Source organism: Athene noctua, chromosome 25, assembly GCF_965140245.1.
Source record: "Athene noctua chromosome 25, bAthNoc1.hap1.1, whole genome shotgun sequence".
Taxonomy (NCBI): Eukaryota; Metazoa; Chordata; class Aves; order Strigiformes; family Strigidae; genus Athene; species Athene noctua.
Genome location: NC_134061.1, coordinates 2,309,045 through 2,333,706, shown reverse-complemented (window position 1 = coordinate 2,333,706; position 24,662 = coordinate 2,309,045). Strand labels below are relative to the sequence as shown.

The following is a 24,662-nucleotide window of genomic DNA, read 5'->3' as shown; positions in this document are numbered from 1 at the left end:
TTAAAAAAAAAAAAAAATTAAACGCACCAGGAAGTTTTATGGTGCCCAAGATCTTTGTCTTGTTATTGCTGCCGAAGGAAATCTCTGCTCAGTGGCATCCAGGCAGCTGCCGGGAGTGGAGCCGGGGCTCCGGGGCTGCCTGCACAACCCTCAGCAAACCCTCAGCCTCTACCCATCTCTCGTCTTTCCTTCCTGATCTTCCTTTCCTCTGTTTACACCCTCAGCTGGTCGGGGAGCAGCTTTCTCCTCCGCTGGGAGGACCCTCGGCGTGGTGGTCCCTGGGCTGGTGTGTGTGTGTGTGAGGTGGTCCCTCAGGCCAAGGGCTCTCAGCATCCCTGGCTGCCTCCAGGCTGCCGACGCTGACTGCAGAGCAGGGATTAGCCGTGAGGTTTTTATTCCACACCTACGTGGCTAATGGTGATGCTGCCAGGAGCTTGCCCAGGGTGGGTTTAAGGACAGACCCCACCGTTGCCCCTGCTCTGGGATGCAGAGTGTCTCCGGAGCCGACCCCGCCAGCCAGCTTTGCCCTTGGGCCCCACATTCTGCTCTCCTGCTCCCACGCGCGCATCCGTGCCCTGATGCTGCAGAGCATCGTGGTGGAGGAGGGAACATCCCAGCCAAACCCTTCCTTTCGTTATGGGCTTTTACTGGCCTCTCTGTCCTGCCCGTCCCAGCTCAGACACGGCGCAGGTGTCTGTTGACTGGGCAAGTTTTCACCCCCCTCAGACCCCGTTTCCCTGCCAGCTTAAGGGAGGTGGTGGTGGCACGTTGCTGTAGAGGCAGATGCCCAGTGTGCGAGTGGTGAGAAACCAGTCGCAGAGCTCAGGGGCAGGTAGGAGAGGTCTGTCCTGAGCTCATCCCCCCTCCATCCCTTCGCCCCCCTGGGACACCCCAGGAAGCGCAGGGAAAGTCGCCGTCCAAGCTGGGGTCTCCTCTGGATGCAGCTGCCTCCCTCGTGTCCCGAGTGAAAGCAGAGAAAGAGAGAGAGGGAAAAAGAGAAAGGAGGGGGAGGGAAGATGAAGAGATAATTTCCTCAGCAAGTCATCGTCGTTAATGAAGTTTTACAAAAACAGATACAACCAAGGAAAAATAAAATTTCACAGGTGATAAATTTTTCCAATTTCCCTGGCAGAATTCGATAGGATTGTTAAATTAAGAGTGAAGGTGTCTGTTAGGAAGCAACGAGCAGTGATGGGTAATTTTATAGAGTGGAAAATTGAATCAAATTGCTACATTAAAACACAGCTCCTCTGAGAATCTGCCCAACGCCCAGGCTGCTCCGGCGCGGCGGTGGGTGCGCAGCCCCCGGTTCCCCGGCCATGCCTGGGGCTGGGGGCTGCTGGGGGGGCTCAGGACCCTGGGTGTGGGTGCCCAGGGCTGCCCCCGGGGACGTGCTGCTCCAGTAAAGACATTTTCTTGAAGGTGGTGTGGCTGAGGCTGTGATGCTCTGCACAGGGAGGCAGCATAGGGGGAAGCAGTACAGCCCCCAGGATATGCATTTTTTCATCATTTCCCTCTGATTCATCACTATAAAATCCAGATATTGGCTGAGATCAAACACCCAGGCCCCGGGAAGGCAGAGTGTCGCTTCCAAACTTGGCTCAGAAAAGCATCTGGTTGCAACAGGCTGCGGGGCTGCGGGGTGGAGGGGACCTCGTCGTGTCCCCACGGGCCCCGCTGACGAACTGCACAGCTCAGAATCTGCCAGGGCCGTGCCCGGGGCCAGCATGGAGCAGCACAAGCCGCGGGGCTCAGCAGCACGCCAGGATTAGTGCCTCCACCACGGCCATCCCAGGGCAGGGAGAGGCCATGGCTGCCCCCGCTGCAGCGTTGCAGGAGAAGATGGGGTGCGGGAGGGCGAGGGGAAGCCGTGCCAGCCACCTGCCTCCCCACCGCGTTTTCCTGAGAAAAATCCCATGTGAGTTCCCTCCCTTCCTTCCGCAAAGGCTCCGTCCATCATGGAGCCAGCCCTGAGCGGGGACCAGGCGTCACCTGGGGTTCTCCTCTGAGTACCTTCTGCAAAAGGCACAGAGTGAGCGGTCGGCAGGGCAGAGGCTTTGAAAAGAAAGGGAAACTGAGGCACGGGAGAGCACCTTGTCCAAGCCACGGAGCAGTCAGCTGCCCAGCTCATGTCTCAGGTGGGCGATGGAAACAGGGATGGGGGCCCTGGCTTTGATTTCTGGTTAGAACAGAATCACAGAATCATCAAGGTTGGAAACGACCTTGAAGATCATCCAGTCCAACCGTTAACCCAGCACTGACCCTTCCCAACTCCCCCAGATCCCTCAGCGCTGGCTCAGCCCGACTCTTCAACCCCCCCAGGGATCCCGGGGACTCCCCCCTGCCCTGGGCAGCCCATTCCAACGCCCAACAGCCCCTTCTGCACAGAAATCCTTCCTCAGAGCCAGCCTGACCCTGCCCTGGGCAGCTTGAGGCCATTATGTGCCCCATTCCATCAAATATAGAAAAAAAACGGCCCGAGAGGGCGAGGGGGCTGCTCTGGCAAGGCTCCCCAGCCCCTGCCTGGCAGCCTCGCCTGGCTCCTGGGGAGTGAGGATTCAGGGGGACGACAGCTCAATGTGGGGCGAGGGGCTGAGGCACCCACAGAGCTGCCTGAGCTCGTTAGGGGCTGTAAATGTGCCTCCTCATTAGCTGTGCCAGCGAGGGCGACCAGCTCTGCAATCTGGGGCGGGGGGGGTGTCCCAGGAAAGTGAGGGGGAAGCAGGACAGATCCATGTCCCCAGGATCATTGGGGCACCCGCAGCTGCTCAGCACCGCGTCCAGGCAGGGAGCTGGCAGCACTAACCCCCTCCCTGTGCAGGATTCTCGCGGCTCCGCTCATCTTGGGAACCCAGCGGCAGCGTTTCCTCCGCGGCACGTGTTTTCCTGCACCGCCTGTCGCTTCCCACGTGTGTGTGCGTGCCAGGAGGTGTGAGAAGGGCTCTGGGAAGAAGTTTCCCGAGGATAGGCCAGCTCCGGGATGGAGAGATGCCTGCAGGATGCAGGCGGGGGTGCGAGCCCGAGGGGGTGGCCGTGGGGAGACCCTGGATGCAGGTGTCACCCACAGCGGTGGGGGAATGGTGCTGCCCTGATTTGGAGGGCGGCTCTGGGGGTTTTGTGGTGTGTGGGAGCTGGTTTGACCACCCTCCATCTCATGCCACAACAGGATTCGGTGCTATTGGTTAAAGTATAAAGGAATCCAGATGAGGGGGTTCGGGGCGCGTGCGTGGGAATGATGGGGGGGGGGAGCGCTGTCACAGATATGTTTACTTTCTCTTTTACAAATGCAAAGAGCAGGCAAAAGCCACTTTCAATAATTTATTTTAAAATCAATGCTAATGAGATTCTGTCTCGTCAGTAGCCGAGTTTTACAATAAAGTCTGATTTATTTAGAAAAGATTTTTGGTGCCGCTTCCCGTCTAATGGGGGAGCAGTTGCAGTGACCCTCCAACTTGGGATGCAATTTGTAATTGGCAGCGGAGGTCTGACCTGGTTTGCATTGATTAGCCACGGGGGGGTGGAGGGTGGGGGCGAGATGCCTGGGGCTTGGGCCGTGTCCTAGGAAGGTGCCAGGGCGCAGCAGCACGTCCCTGCCCTGCGATCGGGTGCCGTGGGAGCAACAGAAGTCCCAGGTTTGGCTTCTTCTGGCTCTGCCTAAAGGTGACCGCAAAGCCACGTCCCCCCAACGTGCCACCGGGACACCGCGGCCGTGCCGGGGCTGCCCCACGCTCCCCAACAGCCCTTTGCCAGCAGCGGTGCAAGAGGTGCAGGCGAGCAATTTGCCTGAGCGTTGGCGTTCTGAAACGTTTCCGAACGAATTGGGGGTTATTGATGTTATTTATTTTTTTTTAGGTTGCTTCTAGTCTTTGTGGTTGCAGAAGGAAGGCGGTGCCGGGACAGCAGCTAATGTGGGTGCTGTGCACCCAACTTGTCCCCGTGCCCAGAGCAGCTCAGGCTGGATGGGTTGTACCTGGTTTGGTGTTAAATAATCTTATTTAAACTTATTTATGTGTAGATCCTTGCTCCCATCAGTCTCTAGGTATTTTCGTGGGGCTTCCTCATGACTTCCAACCCCTCTGTCCTTAACCTTTTCCATGGTATTTCTTATTATTTTCTTGCATCTTCTTTCCCCATTCCTCCATACCCTGCCCTCCGCTGCCTGGGTTCCTCTTTCTCCTCCTTAATTTCTGCTTCTGTCCCTCATCCTTCCTCTCCTCTCTGTCCTGGCATTTCTCCTCAGTGTCTCATTTTCTCTGGGCTGCGAGTCCTGCACAGGAAGCATCTCTTCCTATAGGGCACTCGGCAAAGTGCTGCTTAAATTTATGAGGCTATAATAAGTGATTTGTTTTTACCAGTGTTAACAACAATTCATATTTTTATGCAACTCGTTTTAAAATATTATCTGTGACTTCCTCCCTTCCACTCTTCACAATTAAGCCAGGAATTTATTATTCTGACAGTCGGATGCTCTCGCAGCCCTCTGCCTGCCTAGGGGTTTGGTGCAGCAGTAACACTGCCAGCCCTTCCCCTGACTTCTCTGCTCTGTTTCCCCCCTCAGATGAGGAGCTGGAACTCCCCTTCCCAGAGGACCAGGAGGATGCTGGCAGCAGACAGAGAAGTGGTAAGACTTGCTTTGGCCAAGGAAAGACTTTCCGCCCTGCTTTGGCAAACCCCAAGGACCTCCAAGTGATGGTTGGAGGGGTCTGAGTCCAGCCGTCTTCAAGCATCCTGGGGTGTGGGTGGTGATGGAGGGTGTGTGGAGAGTGGGAGAGGCCCCAGGAGCAGACTAATGGGTGACAGAAGACTCTGCACCTGGTGAAGTTCAGACAACTCGGGCTCGGGGAGCTCACCCCATCTTCTCCATGCTGTGGGAATGGGGGTTGCCTCTCCTTTTCGGACTGACACCCCATGGGGAGTTGCCTTTGTGAGCTCTCCGTGGAGGAACCCAACATCCATCCCCCCTCCTGCCCGCTGCTGAATCTCCCACGGAGGCTCACCCGTCCTTGCCCCTCATCCCACCTGGACCACGGAGAGGGAGCCAGCCCTCCCGACACATCCCACGGGGCTGGGGCGAGGCGTTGGGGCAGAAACAGCCTGGAAAGAGGGCAGGAAGCAAGTCAAAGCCCAGAGGAAGCCGCCACAGGGAGGGATCTCGGCGCGGGAAGCCGGAAGGATGCGCACCACCACCCCAGGAACCAGCGCCGGCAGCCCAAGAGCCTGCCATGGTCACCAAGGCCCCCACCCCTGCTTTTTCCTTAAGGACCTGCACCGTGGGACGGGAGCGGAAGATCTGTTTCCTCCCCGATTCCACCTGCTTCACTTTCCATCGCCGCTTCCTCCCCGGCGCAGGAAAACGGCGCTGGTGTCCAACAGCAAGGGCTGATCTGGCCGGGGACCTCCTGCCACCCCGCTTGGGGAAACACATCCTCCTGGCAAAGCCCGGCTCGGGAGAGGTTCCCAAGACATCCTCCCTCTCAGAGCTCGGAGGGGACGGTCTCACCTCGGTGATGCTCAGCTCGTGGGGTGCCTGCCTGGCCGGGGACCCACAGCAGGCATCCTGTTAGCTGGGTGATGGAGACCCGAGGGGTTCGGTGCTGGATGCTGTGGATGGTGGGTGGTTAAAGCTTCACACATGCTTGTACTCTCGAATGCTGGAGCACCCCAAGCTGGCTTACCCCTCCCAGCAGCCCGAGAGCCCCCATGGCCAATCTCCTGGTGTTTCTGAAAAACCTGATCCAACAGTTCCCTTTAGCCAACATCAGCCCCCCTTGGATGTTTCCTGGGCAGTTGTCCCCAGCCCAGGAGGGCTGTTTCTACTGAAATCTTGGTAGCACAGACAGGGTTGAGTCCCAGCTGCTTGCAAGTCAGCGTTTCTCCACTCCTTGTGGTTTTGCAGAGCTTGTTTCCCACCCACTCCCCCCCCCCCAGCACAATGACTTATTTGGCCACTGGAGCATGTGGCAGCTGCAGCCGGTACCAGCACCCAGAGCTCGGAAAAAACGGCGTCCCCCCGCTCTTTATAAACTGTATCGTGGTCATAAAGCGGGACTGCAGCTTTTCCTGGAGCCTCCTCGGCACGGCCTAAGGAAAGCAGAAGGCGATGGGACGTGCACGCACACACACGCGCGTTTTTCTTTGCCTTTCGCAACTGCCCCAGCGTATAAACATCCAAAGGACCAGGCGGCAGAAAAGCAGCTCCCCAGTGGGTTTTCCAGCACAAAGTGGGGCTCAGCGGGGAGCAGAGCACGGCTCCGGGATGGGCTGGTGCCAGAGGTGACGACGAATCTGTACCCCAAGGCCACCCCGAGGATTTTGGCTCTCGCCTGTCACAGCCCTGCCAGTCATTTAAACACCCTGCTCGTACTCATTAGCATCTGCCTGGCGGTTGTAATTGTTGTTAATCGTTATAACTGGTTTAGTTATTAGCATTGTCATGATTGCTTTAAGTCCTGTGTCTGGTTTTACACTAAATAATATATTAGACTCTTGCTTCTGAAATGCTGGGCTGCATTTCAAGAGGGAAAGGTTATCGCAGTGCCGGGACACACACATACACCCCCCACACCCCCCCCGTCGTGCCTTTTGCCTTAGTAATTTCTACTTCTGTCCAACTGGACCAAGGGCGAGAAAGAGATGACGGGAGTCCTTGAGCAGAGGGCCGGGCTGCAGGGAGGGAGGGAAGGGGCTATTTCTTAATTATATCACACGGCCAAAGTGCCAGATGAGCATTTGGCTAATGGGAAACTATTGTTTCTAATTTCTAAGAACCACGAGGATGCCACAATGCTGGAGCAGCCCAGCAAATCCAGCTGAGAGCTTCAGGCTACTCCTGCCAAGACACCCATTTGCTCTGCTCAAGGCTGCTTAATCCCTGCCTTCTGCGCTGGACAGGCTTCGGGGCTGCTGCTGCAGCACGAGCTTACCAGTTGAATACAAACAGAGCAAAATTCCTCTACTTGGAAAATAAAAAAAGCCTCGCAGCCCGCCTCCTGTCACAGTCCCCTGCGCTTAGCGTGGCAGGAGGTTTCACCTAGCATGAGCACAGCAGTGAAAGCCCCTGAGCTGCAGACGGTTGTCATTAGGCTTCAGCATCAACAGACTTTTGAAACAACACGCCCGAAGCAAAGGAGTTGGGGCAGATTGTGCCTCTCCCACAGCCTCTTCTTGGGGCTGCTCAGGCTGCAGAGGAAAATGATGCGGTTGTCACATTTGGCTGGTTTTCTTAATGACCCCAGGGCCTATAAACATGGGAACAGGCTCTCGTCCCACTTACATCAGTGTAAATCAGTCGCACTGAACTCACAGCTCTGCCCTGAACACAGATTGAAACGTCTGGACGGGGCATTGGGGCTTTTTGAACATAAACTCTTTTCTGTAAAAGTGAGCAGAATTCATGCAGGAGTCCTGGGGTGGCTCATCTGGATCCCACCCAGCCCGGAGCTGGCAGGTTGGGAGGATCGTGGGCATCCACCATCCCCTGTGGAGGCAGCGGAGTGAAGTTCTCCCTTCCCTGGCCTTATTAAGCGGTAAAATATGAGCCAGGATCCCTTTTCTGCAAACGATCTTCATTTTAACGAGATCTTCTCGGTAGCTGGCACAAAAATCTTCCTTGTCTTTGAAGCTGTGGCTGGGAACGGAGCGCAGAGCCCGACCACGCTTCCATCCTGAGGCACCTTCCTCATCTGATGCAATTAATTCTGACCTTTGGAAGGCGAGGTTGGAGGGCGGGGTGAGACCTTCCATCCCGCCGGCTGACACAGTTGAAAAAAAGACCCAGATTTTGGGGAGCAAGACCCTTCCTGTGGGCAGGAAAACCTTCCCCCTGTGCACTCGCAGGGTATCGTGCCCAGACGCGCACGCACGGCTCCTGCAAAGTCTGTTTTACCCACGGCTGCTCCGTTCTCGGCTCCTTGGCAGGGTGGCAAGATGCCTCCAAGGTCGTCTTGTTGCTCGGAGAAGCAGGAAAGAGCAGATGGGGGACAGGGAGGCACCTCCTGGGTGCTCCCAGTAAAGGAGAGACAGTTGGGACGAGGCTCCAGCTCCCCGGCCCGGTCCCTGTCCTGGGGGAGCTCCGGGTGGGGAACGGGCACTTTTGACTCACAGGGAAATGTATTTTCTACCTCAACCCAAACCCCCTTCCCCTCGCAACACGTTAGTGACCCAGAGCAGCGCTCTGAAGAGGAGCAGAGGCTGATTTGGGGCATCACTCCATTTAAATCTCCGCCAGCAGGTTAATGATGATCCTCCATAAAATTACTGGTATTTGAGGTACCACCGTTAGCAGCAGCAATTTCCCGACCTTGTCTCACAGGGGACACCAGCAGGTCAGTGCCAAGCACCGTGTGTCCCCCCCCCGCTCCCCATACCAGGTTATTCTCCACACCGCCGTGTTGTCCTCACACCCTCCCACAACAACCTTTTGTGTTAATTACACAATTTGCTGGCTCCTGCCAAAGCTGCTGCTCGCCTCAGCCTCCTGCTCAGCGCCCGCCCGCCCCGATATTTCCTCAGCCTCCGGTTCATAACCTCTGGTTCCTGCACTTAGCACAAGCTTAAATAACTCAGTAGCTCCTACTCCTTCTATTCCCTTCACAATCTTTTCCTCACCACTGCGTGCTCCCCCTTTAATACTTTCCAAAGGATGCAGACCTACTTTTTTTTTTTTTTTTTTTTTTTTTTTCCCAGCCTTTCTATTTAAGTTCCCCAAGTCCCTGAGTCATTCCAGTTGCTCCCTGCTGTGCCATTATCCATCTCTGTAATGTCCTTTTTCATATTTAGGTGATCAAATCTGGGCACAGTACTCCAGATGCACCCTTATCACTCGGTCCCTTATACCATATTAGAAACATTTCCTCCAACATGTGCTCGATATTTTCTATTTATGCTTTTCGGGTTTGGTTCAGCCGCGTGGCAGAGCAGCACAGACCGCTGGTACAGCCCCGGTGCTCAAATCCCCCCTGTAAGATGTGGTTTTACTGGCTTTAATTGTCAACGGGGGTCACATCACGGAGGTGTCCGTGTCGTGACATCTGGATTCACCCCCACCTTGGTGCTGTGCCATCAGAGCAGGCTCCTGCCTGAAGCCTTTGGTCCAGGAGCCTGTTTTAACCATCATCGTGTCAGCTTGAAAACTGGGAATCTGGGGGTTTTGGGGTGGGTTTTTTTTGATGCTGTGAAGGATCTGTTGGATGCGTTGGGACAAGTTGCTTCCCCACTCTGCAAATCGGGCAGAGCAGCATCTCCTCTGGTCGTTGTCTCCGCGGGAGCTTGGTGTCAGGCGCGTCTGGTCCCGTCGCAAGGTGGGATGCTTTGGCGGGGACCCCCCGTTTGTGGTGGCTCTGGTCTCTGGACCAGTTTCTGGGGTGGGAAATGCCATTCTGAGATGACAAAGAGGGAAATGTTTGGTTCTGGAAATGCTGCTGTGACGTTTTCCAGAAAACCCACGCGCACATTCAGCCCAGGGCAGTCCCCAGCCTCGGCACCGTTTGCCAACAACCTCATCGGCCCAAACGGCTTCCAGCAAACAGATCATTTGCCTCTCCAAAAAAAATAAAAAATAAAAAAAGGGGCGGAAAAGACTTTTCTGTTTCACGTTCCCTTCTCTTTCCACAGCAGACTGTGAGCACAGGCATCGAGCAGAGGCTCTGCCTTTCCAAACTCACAGCTCGCTGGGAAGATCCAGACCTGAGCTGTCTGTGCCGTGGAAGGTTTGGGACTTTCTCTGACCTCCCGGCGTTGGGGGGTGAAGGCAGATCTTTGCTCCCTGCTCTCCTCCCATCCCTGCTCCTGCTCCCGGTCGAGCAGTCAATGCTGTTTCCTTGCTGAGCGGGCCCTGCTCCACCGACTGCAATCCCCTGCCTGGCTTCTTTAATTAATAAATAAACTTGGATATCACCTTCCCCACCAGCGTCCTCCCAGCAGCCCCGTGCAAATACCGATGTTAATTAACAATATTCCTCTTCCATGGCCTCTGGCACGGCCAATAACTGGCCGTCACCATGGCGGGGACTCTGCCCAGCAGAGCTGGCGCTGGTGCCACGTGTCCCCTCCTTGACCAAGTTACGGGTGCCCACCTCGGGGACAGCTTGGTTTGAGCCTGAGGAGGAGATGAGGGTCTTGGGAGGGAGGGAAGGCATCTTTGATTCCCTTCGTGGTTTGTAGCAAACAGCTTTAATTCAGGGTTTTCTGAAACAGAAACGTTTATCGGCGTGTTTTCATGTGTTTACTGATAGTTATTGCATTTATTTATTGTCCAGCCCCTTTCTCTTGCAGCACCTCTTTGGCCTCTGCCTTTTAATTGATATGCAAAATGAACAGCACCAGCATTTCCTTCCTTTCCCCAACAAATACCAACCTCTCTCCCCCAACACTCCACCCCACAACCCCAGTTTATCCCCATATAATTCCCCATCACCCTGACCTCTCTTTTTTTTCTTTTTTTTTTTTTTTTCCCCCACCCAGGAGGTCCCTGGCGTGATTACACTAATTACTACCAAGGCATGTGGGACTGCAGCAGCGAGCACCCCGACGAGCTCTCCTTCCACCGCGGAGACCTCATCTACATCCTGAGCAAGGTAAGAGCATCGGTGGCAGCCCCGTGTTCACCGTCACGGGGCTGGGGCTCAAGGGCAAGGTCAAAAGCTGATTAAATCGATTTTGATAAAAATCAAGGTCCAGAGTTAAACGAGGAATTTAGTGGAGGGGATCCTGGCATCCCACCCCACCTTCTGTGGCCGCCCCACCAATGCCACTCCTGCCTCTACCCCCCCTGCCGTCACACGTGGCATTTCACATGCCCCAAAGCGAGATATTTTTTTTTTATTTTTTTATTTTTTTCCATGGTAATGGAGTCTGTACGTGCTGTTGCTCAGGTATTACAGGGGTAATTGAGTTGCTCAGCCGGGTGTGACCAGGGCTCCCTTCGGCAGGCGCACGCAGGTGAATAAATTAAGTGTTTGCATTAACCGGTCTGTGGGGGCAAGAGCAGAGCCACCGGTGCCTGTGACCCCCTCCTGCCCTGCTTGTGCCCGCAGGGCTCTGTCCTGCCTCCCAGCCGGTCCCCACTGGACCACGGTGGCCCCAACTGGGGCGGTTGTGTTTTATGGGTGATGTTTTGCAACGTTTTGCACCTCGATCTGGCACAGGACCAGCGATGAACTTGGTGGTTGTGCCTCACCTGCCCTTGGCGAGCACCTACCTGGGGACGGTCAAGTGTACCCGACGCGGGGAAGGGCAGCGGTGGCTCAGCTGTGGTGGGTACGGACCTTCGGAGACAAACAGCCCCTCCAAGTCTCCAAGACCACATTTTCTAGCGAGGAAAAAGAATCAGATTTAGTTGGGCATCCTGGTGTAGCCCCAGGTTGGTCCCGGGGTGTAGCCCCGGGCGATCGGCCGACACGGCGATGGGCTGGAGAGCGGCGGCAGCGGTGTCAGGCCTCTCCTTGGAGGTTTTACCCATCCGTGAGAGCGCTCGAGGCCGGACCCGCGGCGTGGGCTGCCCGCCGGCTGCCCTTCCACCTCCCCGACCCTTTGCAGCCGCCGTGGCACGGATATTTTTAGTTGGAGTGTTTGAGGCAGCTCCTGTGTGTCCCCGCCGAGGCAGCTGCATCCCTGGCAGCAGCAGAGAGCAGCTTTGAGCCTGGGCTTCACCGTCCCTTTCTGGAAGGCTGAGAATTCCCCATCTGTGGATCTCCAAGCATTTTATGGCAGCATTTAGCAACTTGCTGCCCCCCGGGACGGGACTGACATGCTCTGGGCACTGAACCCACAGCCCTGGCTCATCACCTCATTTCTCCAGGAGGGTGACACCAGGAGCAGCCCACAGATGTCCCTGGGGGTGACACCCGCAGCCCCGGGTGCCTCGGTCCATCCCGCCGATGGCTGAGCAGGTCGGGTTCCTCCCCCCCCCGTGCCAGCTCGGGGACACAGCTTGGAGTCACGGCAGGGTTTTTGCTCTCTTCAGTGGCTCCAGATTGCAACTCTTGTGCTGGCTTCCTCACACGTAACCGATCGGTCCTGAGAGCTTTTCCCCGTAAATTACTTTGTGCGACGGATGCTCGCGGCCGCCACAGAACGGAGGCGGCGGCGAGGCCGGGGAGAAGGGGGGGAAGGAGGGAGGTGGTGAAGGGAGAGGAGGGGAGGGGGGGGGGAAAGGTGTTTGAGAAGCCTGTTCACTCAGCTGCATTTTAATTTCCTTTTCAATCTTGTCCCAATTAATTTCGCAGAATTAATCTCACAGAAGCAAACTCGGCAGCATCGAGGCTGCCGTTTTAGCCGTGCGGTCGCTCTGTCTGAACATGAAATAGTAGCTAATATAAAAATCCATCTGGTGTGTTTGAAACACACGCCGGCTGCTGCTCGGGTCCTGTCTGACATTTCGAGCATCAACAGCGGGGAAAAGTGATTTGGGGGTTAGTGGACATCAGTAGCTGGGAGGGGGGGGACACACACACGACTCGACAGCCCCGGGGCTGTGGGATGCTGCGGCCGAGGGGACACACGGCCCTGCTCGGGGCCAGGGCGGCCTCGACACCCGCCGCGTCCCTCCTCGGAGTGGTCCCTTTGGTGCCGTGTCCCCACAGCCCCGAGCCCTCGCCTGGGCGCTTGTGCCAGCACCGGGAGGCTTTGACTGGGGGTCCCAGCGGTGCCACTGTCAAGGGTTTTTCCCACCGTCCCCCCCCCTAGACCCAGGCAGGAGGCTCCTTGTTGCCCCCCCCCAGTGCCACCAGCACTTTGCTGGGCCCAGGTGCTGCAGCGATAACAGGGCTGGGCACGGGGCGGGGGGGTCACAGCTGGAGCTGGCCGAGCTGCAGAGCCCATACCCCTCCTCATCACCCTGCTCTGCGGGGACCCCCAGAACCCCGCTGTCCCGCTCGGTGCAGCCCCGCCGGGCTAATACGTGGGGAAATTAATTTGGGGAGGGGGAAGTCATAATCCCAGCAAAACCCTGGCGTCGCGTCCCTGTCCCCAGCACCGGTCCCTCGTCCCCCGGCTGAGTGATTTGTACGATATGATAATTATTTGAATGCAGCGAGACTTCCTATTTTAAGTGGGCTTAGTTGGATGTGACAAGCAGGCCATAAAACCGGATAAGTTAATTCTCTCAATTGCTTTCAATGAAAGCAGGGGGGGGGAAAGAGGAGAGGGGAGGGGAGGGGAGGGGGGGGGGTCATATTCCCATACCCCGGACCCCGAGCGAAAGGCGTGTGGTGACATCTAGTGGCATTTTGCCTGGATTTGGGGCCATCTCGCTCGTGGGGAGAGGCCACAGGGGTGGTCACGGTCCCCCCTACCCTCTTCCCCCCCCCCCCGGCACTGAACCTGGTGGGTGATGGAGCCAACGTGTGATGAGCCCAGTCGGGGCTCAGCGCGCAGCTGCATCCCGGGGTGGGGGGCTCAGCCCCTGGGGGTGTCCGGTGGGGTGGGCTGTGGAGATGGGCCCCCGGGCCTTGGCGGCGTTCGGCTCCCATTAATAACCCCTCTGGGAGGCTCCCGAGCTGGGAGGGACGGGGATGGGACGGCGGGGTCAGCTGGAAGGCAACGGTCACCCACCGGTCAAATTCAAGCGAGGGCCATCCTTCCCCCACCGGCCCCCTCGCCGCCCCCCCCCGACGGGAACCAATCGTCCAGAACAAGCCCCTGGCAGCCTCATTCCTCCCAGGTAATTTTTATAAATGAGGGGACACCCATCGCAGGCGAGGACAAAAGGGTGGCCGAGCGCCGGGGAGGCAGCGCCGATGATGCTCAGCGCCCGCACGTCCCCGATGCTGCGTCCCAGATTTTGCCCCATCCCTGGGGGCTCACCTGCACATCCCCATTGCTACACCCCAAATTTTGCCCAAACCCAGCTACTTTCACCCCACACCGACCACCCTGCCAGCACCAAGCGTGCCATCCTGCCCTCCGCGCTGGGTCACCCCCGGTCCCCGCGGTGGCCGTGGTGGGCTGTGTGGTGGCCCCTTGCCCCTGGTCGTGGTACCCCAACACCAGCCCTGGCCATCTCGGGGGGGGGCTGCTGAGACATTGCCCACCCCCGGCCCATGAACTTCTGGGCTGGCACGTGGTTCTGCTGGAGGGGTTTAAGGCGTACTCTGACCATTTATTTTGCACTGAAATTTATAATAAATGCTGTTAAAGACTTCGGCTTTGACAGAGGTAATAATAAATTCACTGTTAAAGACAGTAGTTTAATTCCTTATACCCTCCAATACTGCGCAGAATAAACTATATTCATCACCGAGTAATTTTTTACCACATAAATCTTTAAAACTAACCGTCGTAGGCTGTTGAGGCTGAAATATCGTGAATTTATTAGATATGCCCATGTAGTATTGGATTCAGAGGTTTCCATTCGAATATATTACCGGGGAAATTTGTGTCTTTAAGTGTGACAATCCTTCCATTTTCCAAAGCCAGCGTTATAACCAGTAGCTCCTCCAGAGTCAACTCTGCCTTTATTAGACAGAGATTTAGTAACGAGCCCCTCGCTAATCTGCCAGGGAGGTGGGGGTGACATTTGCTGCTGTTTCAAATGGGTGGCAAAAAAAAAAAAATTAAAAATTAAAAAAAAAAAAAAAATCATCTTTTTGTTTCCAGCGTAACAAATGCCCGACGATTTCCCGGCTGCTTGAAAGTGGAAATTTCACTTGGGGTTGCGATGACGGGAAATATTAAAGCGGGGCCTCGTCGTTAAACCCGTCCCTCCCCGGCCATAACTTTCCCAGGCTGCCATCGTTTTATGGATCTACATATTATATACATAGATATGCGCGCGCGCGGGTAGATGGATGCGAGTCGTTTTTATTTGGGAGGTGGTTAATCGGCGATAGAGGGAACGGGAGGAGGCCTGAGGATGAAACCCCAACTGCACGTAGGTAAAATAGATGAGGAAGGGTTTAAATCTGGCACCGATTTGCCGAGAGGTGACAGGCAACACCTCTGCCACCCTCAGAACTTGTGGGTTTTATTTGCCTGAGCCTGTTGAGCGCTCGTGTTTCGAGCGGGCATCCTTGTTTCCTTTGCTAATGCAAAATACCAGCAGACAGTAGAAATCTTTGTTCATTAGAGAGAGACGGAGATAATTATAAAACCATCTCCCGGTTCATGAGGCGCGGGTAACATTTAAACCAATTGATGTGCTAACATTTAAAGCAGTTATATTGCAAAATGTCACGTACGGTCTAGTTTCATTAGAGACGAGTTAATAGATGGATGGGATTGAAACTCCCAGGCCTGGGCATAAAATAAAAAGTTTCCCTTTGCCATAACTCAGTCTCTCCAGCCGCCGCCGTGCCCTTCCCACAGCCTGAATCCCCAAAGGTCTAAAACTTCCAGCGCTTCGTCCTCGCCGCAGCAGTCACAAATCAAGAGTTAAAAACGACAATCGGGGACAGCACAGAAGGAAGGGGTGTTTGGAGGAGCCGGGTTCGGAGGATAACGCTAACACACACAATTAATATTCAGCATCCCCCATTTGTGCTCTTCTCCACCCGAAGACGCTCACAAGCCACCGGTGTTTCGCGCTCGCTTCTGCACCGTCTCGCCTCCTTTTCTCCTTTTTTTTTTTTTTTTTTTTTTTTTTTTTCCCTTTTCCAAGCTGCTCCATCTGTAAATGAACAAACATCTTGATTTTATAGCCTTTTGCTTTGTAACACGGAGGGGTGGAGGGGAAGGAGGGGGGGGGGGGAAGTAGTGGAATGCCTAAGTAAGACTTTAATTCCAAATTCATTTACGCTATAGCGATGAAGTTGTCACAAACCATAATGCAGTATTTAATTAAAATAACAGAAGTGTATCTAGATATGTCCTGGGGTAGCTATCACCAAATTATAGCCTGCGCTACCCGGATTGTATTTATGAAACGGCGGTGTCTAAGGTACAGCTGAGCGGATGCAAATAGAGGAAACATTTAAAGCATCGTTCTCGCAAAGGCTGCGTCTCGCTCCCACCTCTCCTGCCCTGCCCCTGCTGTGGTTCCCCGCTGATTTCGGGGACTCTCGGTGCGATTTCGGCTGCGTCGGGGCCCTGGGGGTCCCAGCTCTGGCTCCTGGTGCTGACCTGCTGTGTCTGGGGGATGCTAGTTGTTAGGGAAAGGGGCTGGGACGGGGGTCGGGGACAGAGGGGGCACCTGCTCCCGGTGACTTGGGTCCCTCTCCCATCCCGGCAGCAGCGGGCACACCACTGCCAGGGTCCCTCTTCCCCTCGCCGCGGCCCTCCCAGCAATCCCTGGGGGATTTAGGGTCACCCATTAATTAGGAGCATAAATCTTAACGGAGGAACGGAACTGCGACGCTCGGGCTGGCTGGGGTCGGGTGCGAAGAAAATGGGCGGTTTTGCAAGTTCCCAGTAAAGTCGCGGAGCCGTTGCCTTGGCCGTGTCCCCTCCACTGGTCCCCATCCCTCCTCCCGGCGCAGCGACCACAGCCAACCCCTCAGCTGCCCCCCCTCTGCCCCCCTCCCCGGGCCCATAAGCCCAGCCAGAGAGTGATGACCGAAGGGGAAATAATTGCAGTGACCTTTGCAGGGAAGCGGCCCTGGGGGTTACTGTAGAAAGATATTTTGATAATACCCATCACGTAACGGGCACTGGCTGCTCCCATCCACAGCCCCCCGCTCCCCTCTCGCAGCTCGGGGACCCGGGGATGGATGGCTCCTCGCACACACGCGTGCACACACACATGTACGCGATAATTCCGAGCCCTCTTCACAGGTCACAGGCAGAGTTTAACTCAGATGGCTGCTAATTTTCATCAGGCGTGAGCGTTCGGGACTTTAAAGGCGAAAATAATTGGCTGCAGAACAAATTTAGGAAATGGAGTGTGCGATAAAGCAAATAAAAATCTCTCCCGGATTTTTTTTTTTTTTTTCCCTCCTTCCCGGTGGCGAAGAGGAGGGGGAGAGGGCAGGGATAGGTGGGAAGAGAACAGGCCTGATCTTATTTTACCTCCCTTGCAACTTTGCCATTAAAGTTGCACCTACAGCTAGGAAGTTTGTCCGTGAAAAATGGTCATTTTGTTTCCCCTGCTCAAAGCACGTTATTAAAATGCTAATTTAAAAGAAAAAGGAGTTAAATATCTAGCAATGGTGCAGTCTAATTGCAGCCATAATGAGCTCTCTAAATGTGAGTGCCCCTGACACACAGAGAGCATAAACAGCCAGCCAACACATCATTAGTGCTCCCGTTCATTTATCCTGCCGCCCTGCCCGTGACCCCGCGGCGGGCCGGGGGGAGCAGGTGGATCCGGCCCCCGGGGATGCGGGAGCGGGGCCGGCAGCGGCTGCCATGGCAACGCCGAGGGATGCGGCACCGGCCCGCCCGCCCCCCGCCGCCCCTCTGCACCCTCCGGGCTCCGCGCAGCCCCCCCCCCGGATCCTGCACAGGTCCCCCCCCCCCCGGAGTCCCTGCACCCCCGGATCCCGCACAGCCCCCGCCTGGACCCCGGGATCCCGCACAATCCCCCTGCATACCGCACAGCCCCCCCCCTGGACCTCCTGCACCCCCGGATCTCGCACAGCCCCCCCCGGACCACTTGATCCCGCACAATCCCCCTGGATAGCGCACAGCCCCCCCCCGGGAGCCCCTGCACCCCCGGATCCCGCACAGCCCCCGCCTGGACCCCGGGATCCCGCACAATCCCCCTGCATACCGCACAGCCCCCCCTCGGGAGCCCCTGCACCCCCGGATCCCGCACAGCCCCCCCCTGGAGCCCCGGGCACCTCACTCCGCCCCCCACCTCGTATCCTGCACAGCTCCCCCTGGACTCTGCACAACCCCTGCACCCCGCAGCCCCCCCCTGGATCCCCCACATCCCCCCTGCACCCCTGGACCCCACACACCCCCAGACCCTGCGCACCCCCACACCTCCCCTGCACCCCGCGCACCCCAAGACCCCATCCACCCCTGCACCCTGCACACCCCCCCTGGACCCCGTGCACCCCCAGGCCTCACGCCCCCCCCCCCCTGCACCCTGCACACCCCCAGACCCCACACATCCCCCCCTGGCCCCCATACACAGCTGTGGGGTGATTTGGGGGTGGCGGCCCCCAGCAACCCAGGGGGGAAGGGGGGGAGAGAATCACAGTTTGGGTGGGAAAGGACCCTTAAAGGTCACCTGGTCTGACCCCTCCTGCCACGGGGGGGGGCCCAAAGCCCCGTCCAGCCTGACCTTGAACCCTCCCAGGGAGGGGGCAGCCACAGCTTCTCCGGGCAGCCTGTGCCAGGGCCTCACCCCCCCAAATTGTAAAAAAAAATATCCTTATATCCAGTCCCTTTCAGTTTAAACCCATCACCCCTTGTCTCATCGCAACAGGCTGGACTAAAGTCTGTCCCCATCCTGCTTAGAGACCCCTTTACGCATCGAAAAACCCCGTGCGGGGGGGGGCTCGGCCCTGGCGCGATGGGGAAACTGAGGCACGGAGCAGGGATGCCCCTGAGCTGCAACATCTTGGCTCTAGGTCGGTTGTGCTGGGGCAGGAGGGGGGATGCAGGAGCACTGGGCCCAGCCACCCCCACCCCGGGGCTGCTGGCGGTTTTGGGGGGCTCCCCCCTCACCCGAGCATCCGCGCCCGGTGGCGTGTGAAGCTCAGAGCAGGATGGGGCCTCCGGAGGGAGGGATAGTGGCAGCCGCACGCGAAAGCAAGCGGCCGAGGAAGGAGATTAATAAAAGCGATTCTTTGGAAATGATTTTTTGCTCCATTCCAGCCTGTTTGCTTCTAAACAGCCTCGCTAATCGCCTCCCAGCAACAGCACAATAACTTCCCTCTGATTTCCACACACACACACACACACATCCCCCCTCCTTTTTTTTTTTTTTTTTTTTTTTTTTTTTCCCCTCCTCTCTCTCGCTTGTCCGAGGGGCACAGGAACACCAACCCTGGGAAATATTTTAAAATAAAAAATATCCCAGCCGATACCCCCAGTCCCTCTCCCTCCCCTCGCTGCACCCCCCCTTCTCCCGTGCACTCTCGATGAACCTGTGATATTGTAGCAATGGCCCTTGAAGTGCAGTGGGGAGGTGATTTAGGAGAATATTAAAGGCAATGTGGAGATTCGAAGGCGCCTCTCTCAGGGAGATCTGGAGAAATACGCAGCACAGATGGGCTGAGCAGATTAAACATTTCCGTCACATTGTTTTCAAATTGTGTTTGCGGTGCCTGAGGGTTGGTACTGCGGTCAGAGCGCGGCGGAGCCGCGCAAAGCTGGGAGCCGCGCGCTTTATGGAATAAATATTAATACGGCAGTTTCACATGGGCTCCCAATCCCATCAGCGCCGCGGATCGGAGCCTGCCACCGCTATTGTCTCCCGGCCGGGCCCCGACGGGGCTCCAGCTGCACCTTCTGCCCGCTCCCGCGCTGCGCGGGGGGCCCGGACGGCGTTGTCCGTCTGTCCTGGCTCTGTGTCCCCCGTGCTGTCCCTGCTCTGGGTGCAGGGAGCCGGCCCTGGGGTGCCCAAGGGGACGTGGGTCCCTCCCACCCCAGAGTTCAGGCACCCCCAGGGTGGTTGGCCAGGGGTTGGCGGGGTCCGTGGTGCCGCTTTGCTGGGCCCGTTGGTGGTTTTTAATGGGGAAATTTAATGGGCTAAATCCTGAGCACCTCCCGTCAGGCTGCTCTCCCCGCGGACGGCCTGACGACTCCTCTCAAGGAGGAGCCGTGCTGTTGTCCCTGCCAAAACGGCCCACGTGCCTCCCGGGGTGGTCACTCCCGCGTGGCCTTCCCCAGCTGGGCACCATCATCTTCCTCTCCCTCGGTACCACTTGCTCTGAGCCCCTTCTCTCCAGTAGCCTCTCACCCCTGTGCTGGGACATGGAGAGCCCCAGCGGAGGGGACACACAGACGCCGGTGGGATGAGACACACGGACGCCGGTGGGACAGGACACACAGACACTGGTGGCACAGGACACTGCGGCCACCCCAGAGCAGGTGCTGCGGATGGGACCAGGGGGCAGGAGCAACACCCCAGCCCCAGCTGTGTGTCCTCAGCTCCCCGCAGCAGCTGGGAATTGGATCATTGGAAGCAAGTGGGACTAATTTATTTTTATAGGGATTCACCTTACAAAAGATCAGCCCGGTGAGGGGGGCAGGTAATGATAGGCTGTGGTCTGAGGCGAAGGGTGAGCATCACCCAAATTAACTCCTCCGTGCTGCAGCCTGGATGATGTGCTGAGGCAACGGTCTTCCCAGCCACCTCCCTCAGCTGCTGCCAGCTCCAAAATCCCCCAAGGACAGGTAAACCCTCGATTTCAGAGCTTCCCGCAGCTCCAAGCTGGTTTTCGAGGTAAATAGATGTATAGCTGACCTGGTATAAAACTCCCCGGTGTCAGCCGACCCCTCACACGCCCACCATACCTCATCTATGAATTAGATTCCTCCATTTTCCTAACAATAATGTATGACACACAAGCACTAATAATGGGGCCGAGCAATCATAAACCGATAAGTCCCTGACTGATTGGCTTTTCCTTCGGCATCCATCAAAGCGTCATTGATCTTCTGTGCGAAGGGGGGTGATTAATGGCCTTCCCGAAGCCCGACGGGGTTGTTTATGAGGGTTGGCGAAGGAGCGTGGTGGCAAGGAGGGCTTGGGAGCATCGGTGGGGAGTAAATATCATCTGCTGCGTGGAGGAAGAGGGCTCGTGCTCCTCAGGGAGGGGTGTTGGATGGGACAGTTTGAGCTTGGTGGAGCAGGGCAAGTGCTGCTGAAAGATGTGACTTGCGCCTTTAGGGTTTTGCCAGGAGGTTGTCTCCATCTGAGGCCATGCAGAGAGGACGGTTGGCCACGGTCCTGTCGCCACTTTTGTGGCTGTGGGCTTGCGCTGTGGGATGTCCCCGTGATGGGGACAGGGGGAATCTGGAACTGGGTCATTCGGGGACTTCACTTTCCCGCTCCTTGGAAGAGCATCGTCTCTCCTTGGTGATGCTGGAGGAGCCGTGGGGCAAGGCAGGAAGGGAAACGGGGTTGTGGTTGCCGTCTTGTTGTTTCTTTTTTCCCCCCTTTTCCTTCTCCCTCCTCGACAGAGATTAGCAGCATAAAGCTTTTTACGGCCCGTGCACCAACCCGCCATAAAAGCCCTGATTGCGGGCGATTATCTGAACGAGCGTCTGCTGCGGGTTCGCTTGGCACCGGGGATTTTGGGAATGAAACTGGGAGAAGTGCTCTGAGGGTTTTTCTTCCTTCTGGGAGATAATCACAGCATTTGGGGAGCAGAGTGAAGCCACCACAGCTGTGTAAAGAATGGCTGAGCCTGAAGGATGGGTGTTGGGGTGACCCCTAAATCCAGTTCCCCATTATATACCAGCCTGGAAAGGACACTGGGATCCCAGTTCGCTGCGTTTCTGCGAGCGGTGGCTTTGCTCTGCCTCCTGGTTGATGCCTGGTGCTGCCCCCCCTCCCCTTGCACCCACGACCCAGGGGCTCCTGGCGTGGCATCAGCACCCACGGGTGCTGCCTCCAGGCCCCTCACACAGCGCCTGCTGGAGGTTGAGGGGGCAGAGCATCCCACTCCCCCCCCCCCCCCCCCCCCCATCCCAGTGCCACCACTCAGGGCTCACCAACCTCGCTGGAACAATTATCTTCCCGATTAGTGGGTTTTCAGTCCCTTCTGTAAAATCTCAGCTAAATTACATTCCCCCCCTCCCCTCGGCCCCCCCTTCCACAACCCAGTCCAGGCAGGTACCGAGCACAGAGGCCCCATTAGCATGTAATTAGGTAGATTCCAGCAAAACCATCCTGGAGCTCCCTCCTTCTCCTCACCCCCCCCCTCTCCAAAAGCCGGTCTCAGGCATCAGCACGTTAGCGAGATGTAAATTAGCACCTCCAGACGGGAGCAGAGTTCACCCTGCACTGGGCTCTGCCTTGCTGTGCCAGTGCACTCCTCGTTTTAATAGTTTAATAAAAATTAGCATAATTAACGAACATCTGTATGATCCAGAGTGGTGCAATTTGGCACTTGGAAACGAGGACTTAAACATTATTGCTGGGAGTTTAATGTTGTTTTAATTCTTTTTGGCACTGCGCAGTGAAATAAACGCTCGGTGCCGCAAGTTCTCGGCTGGCTCTCATTTGCATTTTCCTCCCTTTGATTATGAGCAATCGCGGACTACCCGGCAATTCGTCAAAGCAGAAATTATTTTAAAATACCTCATAGTGTTCAGGCTATGGCAGAGCTGGGGCGGGGAGGGGGGGTTGAGCAGAGGCTGGGGGCTCCCCGTCACGCCTGGGGGGTGCATCTCGGCCCCTCTGCCCACAGGTCTCCAGGCTACAGCAAATAAACCTGATTTTTTTTTTTTTCCTTCTGGTTTTGCAGTAGGATTTTTCTTCCCTGCTTGGTGAGGATAGAGGGGCAGGGGGATGGAGCATCTGCTCCTTCCGTCCCAACAGCATCACAGGGGGGTTTGCTGGGGTGGGGGTCCCCGGGGAGCATCGGGATCCCAACCTGGGGAGTGTCGGGACTCCTGAGCCCCTTTCCTGGCTCCAGCGAGGGCAGCACCATCTGCAGAGTTGGAAGCGTCGGGAGCAGCGTCTGGCTCTGGTGACTCAGTCCCTGTCCCCAGCAAAGGGAACCAGGGATGAGCTCAGGGATGCGTTAAATGCCCCAACCAGGCTGGCGGGGTGGGGGGGGTATGTCAGAGCTCGTGTGGGACACGGGATGGAATGTGCTGCTGTGCACATCACTTGTAACATCTCCTTTTAAAAAAAAATAATAATCTCCCGGTTTGATGGCAAACTTCTTGTGTGTGCTAACTTCTCTCACACGCACGGTGGGGTGGAGGTTTTCTCTGTTTTCTGCCTCCAGCATCTGCTATCAGGGGAAAATCGCACGTAAATCTGGGGAGGGGACATGTTAGCCCGGCACGATCCACCTGGAGGGGCTTCACAGAGCTCCAGGCTGGGGCCTGGGACATCCCGAGGGCTGACATCTGAAACTAAAATACCCCAAAAGATCAGGGTGTGGATTAAACGCTGAGTTTCTGAGCCAGCCCCAAGCAGGACCCGGAGCAAAGCGGGGAGAGAGGGGCAGGATGAAGGAGGGGAGGTTAGGGAGGATTTCCCAGGGGGAGAGGTGGGACTGGGGTATTTTCTGGTGGGGGTCTGGGGGCTGCCTTCTGTACATGCAGGTGCTGAAGGAAGGGGCCTGAGCCGTGTCCCCTGCCCCAGCACTAAACCCTCGTCCCTCTGGTTGTGTCTTCCCAGGAGTACAACATGTACGGCTGGTGGGTCGGAGAGCTCAACAACGTGGTCGGGATCGTCCCGAAGGATTATCTGGTGGCTGCCTACGACCTGGAGGAGTGATGGGGGACTGTGGCACCCCAGGTGAGAGGTGGCACCCTGGGGTGCACCCGCTAGGGACAGGGCATGGAAGCAGGTGCTGGGGTGGCGGCTCCATTCCTGGGGTGTCCCGGCATCAGCGGGGTGCTGAGCCTTGAGGATTGTCTTTGGCTCCATCTCCTGGTCTCTGTTTTACGTGAGAGCAGGCAAGGCTGGGAACCACAGTTACAGTTCAGGGACGATGCTGCCCTGCCCAGCGTCCCTCCCAAGATTTCAAGTTCTCCGTGGCAGAAATGTGGTAAAACCACAGCAGCCACCTCCACTGGAGCCCGAGAGCTGGGTGTCAGCGGCTGTAACACCAACCGACACCAGGTGCTGCAGACGCAGTGGTTTTCTCCCAAACAAAACCCTGCATTTGGCAGATGGGGAAACTGAGGCACAGGCCAGTGCTGTGACAGCAGCAGGGGTCTACAGCCGAGCTACAGGCAGAGTCCTGACACCTGCGAAAGCTCCGCGCTCGCCCGGAGATCTCCCACCCTCGTTATCCCCCCTGTGCCCGCGAGTCACCAACGTGTGAGGCCGTGTCTGCCCCACTTGGTGTCCCCTTCCCCACCGTCACCCGTGTCTCCCCCCCCTCCCCAAATCCAGGTGCTGCTTCTCTCTCCTTGGCCATGCTGAGAAACCGCCGACACGTCCCCCTGCTACGGGCACCCGTTCCATGAAGAGGCCCACGTCCCACCGCCCAGCCCGCGCACGGTGCCCCGGAGCCGCGCTCTGCCCCGTGGTACCCACTGCGATACCGTCGGGGCATGGCAGCCCATAATAAAGCCCTTTTTTTTTTCTCTCCACATTTGGCTGCTCCAGACTTCGTCACAGGTCTGGAGCCGGAGCTGGGTGTGAGCAGCGACCTCTCGCCTCCAGCCCCAGCTCTGAGCATCCCCAGAGTTCTCAGGTCCAGGCCCAGCCCAGCTCATGATTGAGGATTAACCCATCCTCCTCCTCCTCCTCCTCCTCCTCCCGCACTTGGCTGAAGGGCCACTAGATGGTGGTAAGTACCTGCTGCCTGCAGCCTTCACGAGGAGGGTGCCCAAACCCCCTGGGCTGCGCCGGAGCAGCCCCCCAGCACCCACCAGCCCTTCGCCGGGGTGCGTTGGTGCCGACACAGGAGCATCACCCGTGGGGTGAACCCAGACATCGGCCCAATGGCCACTCCGGACACATCTGTGCAGATGTTTGCAAGCCAGGCACAACCAGGGGGGGACCCCGACGGCATTCAGGGGGCTGCGGGGATGCAGCCAAACCCATCCTGGTGTCTGCTGCCTCGCCGGGGTCCCGCACACGCCCTCGCTCGCACCGGCGAAGGCACCTCGCTGCCAGGCACGTCTTTGGTGTGGACGAT

General features: G+C 57.0%; 1 protein-coding gene across 1 annotated transcript in view; it reads left to right on the top strand.

Annotated features, from left to right (window-relative positions):
- SKAP1 (src kinase associated phosphoprotein 1) overlaps positions 1 to 23,287 on the top strand; it is a 156,963-nt gene extending 133,676 nt beyond the window's left edge. Inside the window, exons 10-13 of the mRNA XM_074926765.1 lie at positions 4,559 to 4,618; positions 9,096 to 9,101; positions 10,465 to 10,574; positions 23,189 to 23,287. Of these exons, the coding sequence (XP_074782866.1) occupies positions 4,559 to 4,618; positions 9,096 to 9,101; positions 10,465 to 10,574; positions 23,189 to 23,287 (275 nt within the window). The remainder of the gene's footprint in view (positions 1 to 4,558; positions 4,619 to 9,095; positions 9,102 to 10,464; positions 10,575 to 23,188) is intronic.
- Positions 23,288 to 24,662: the final 1,375 nt, after the last annotated feature.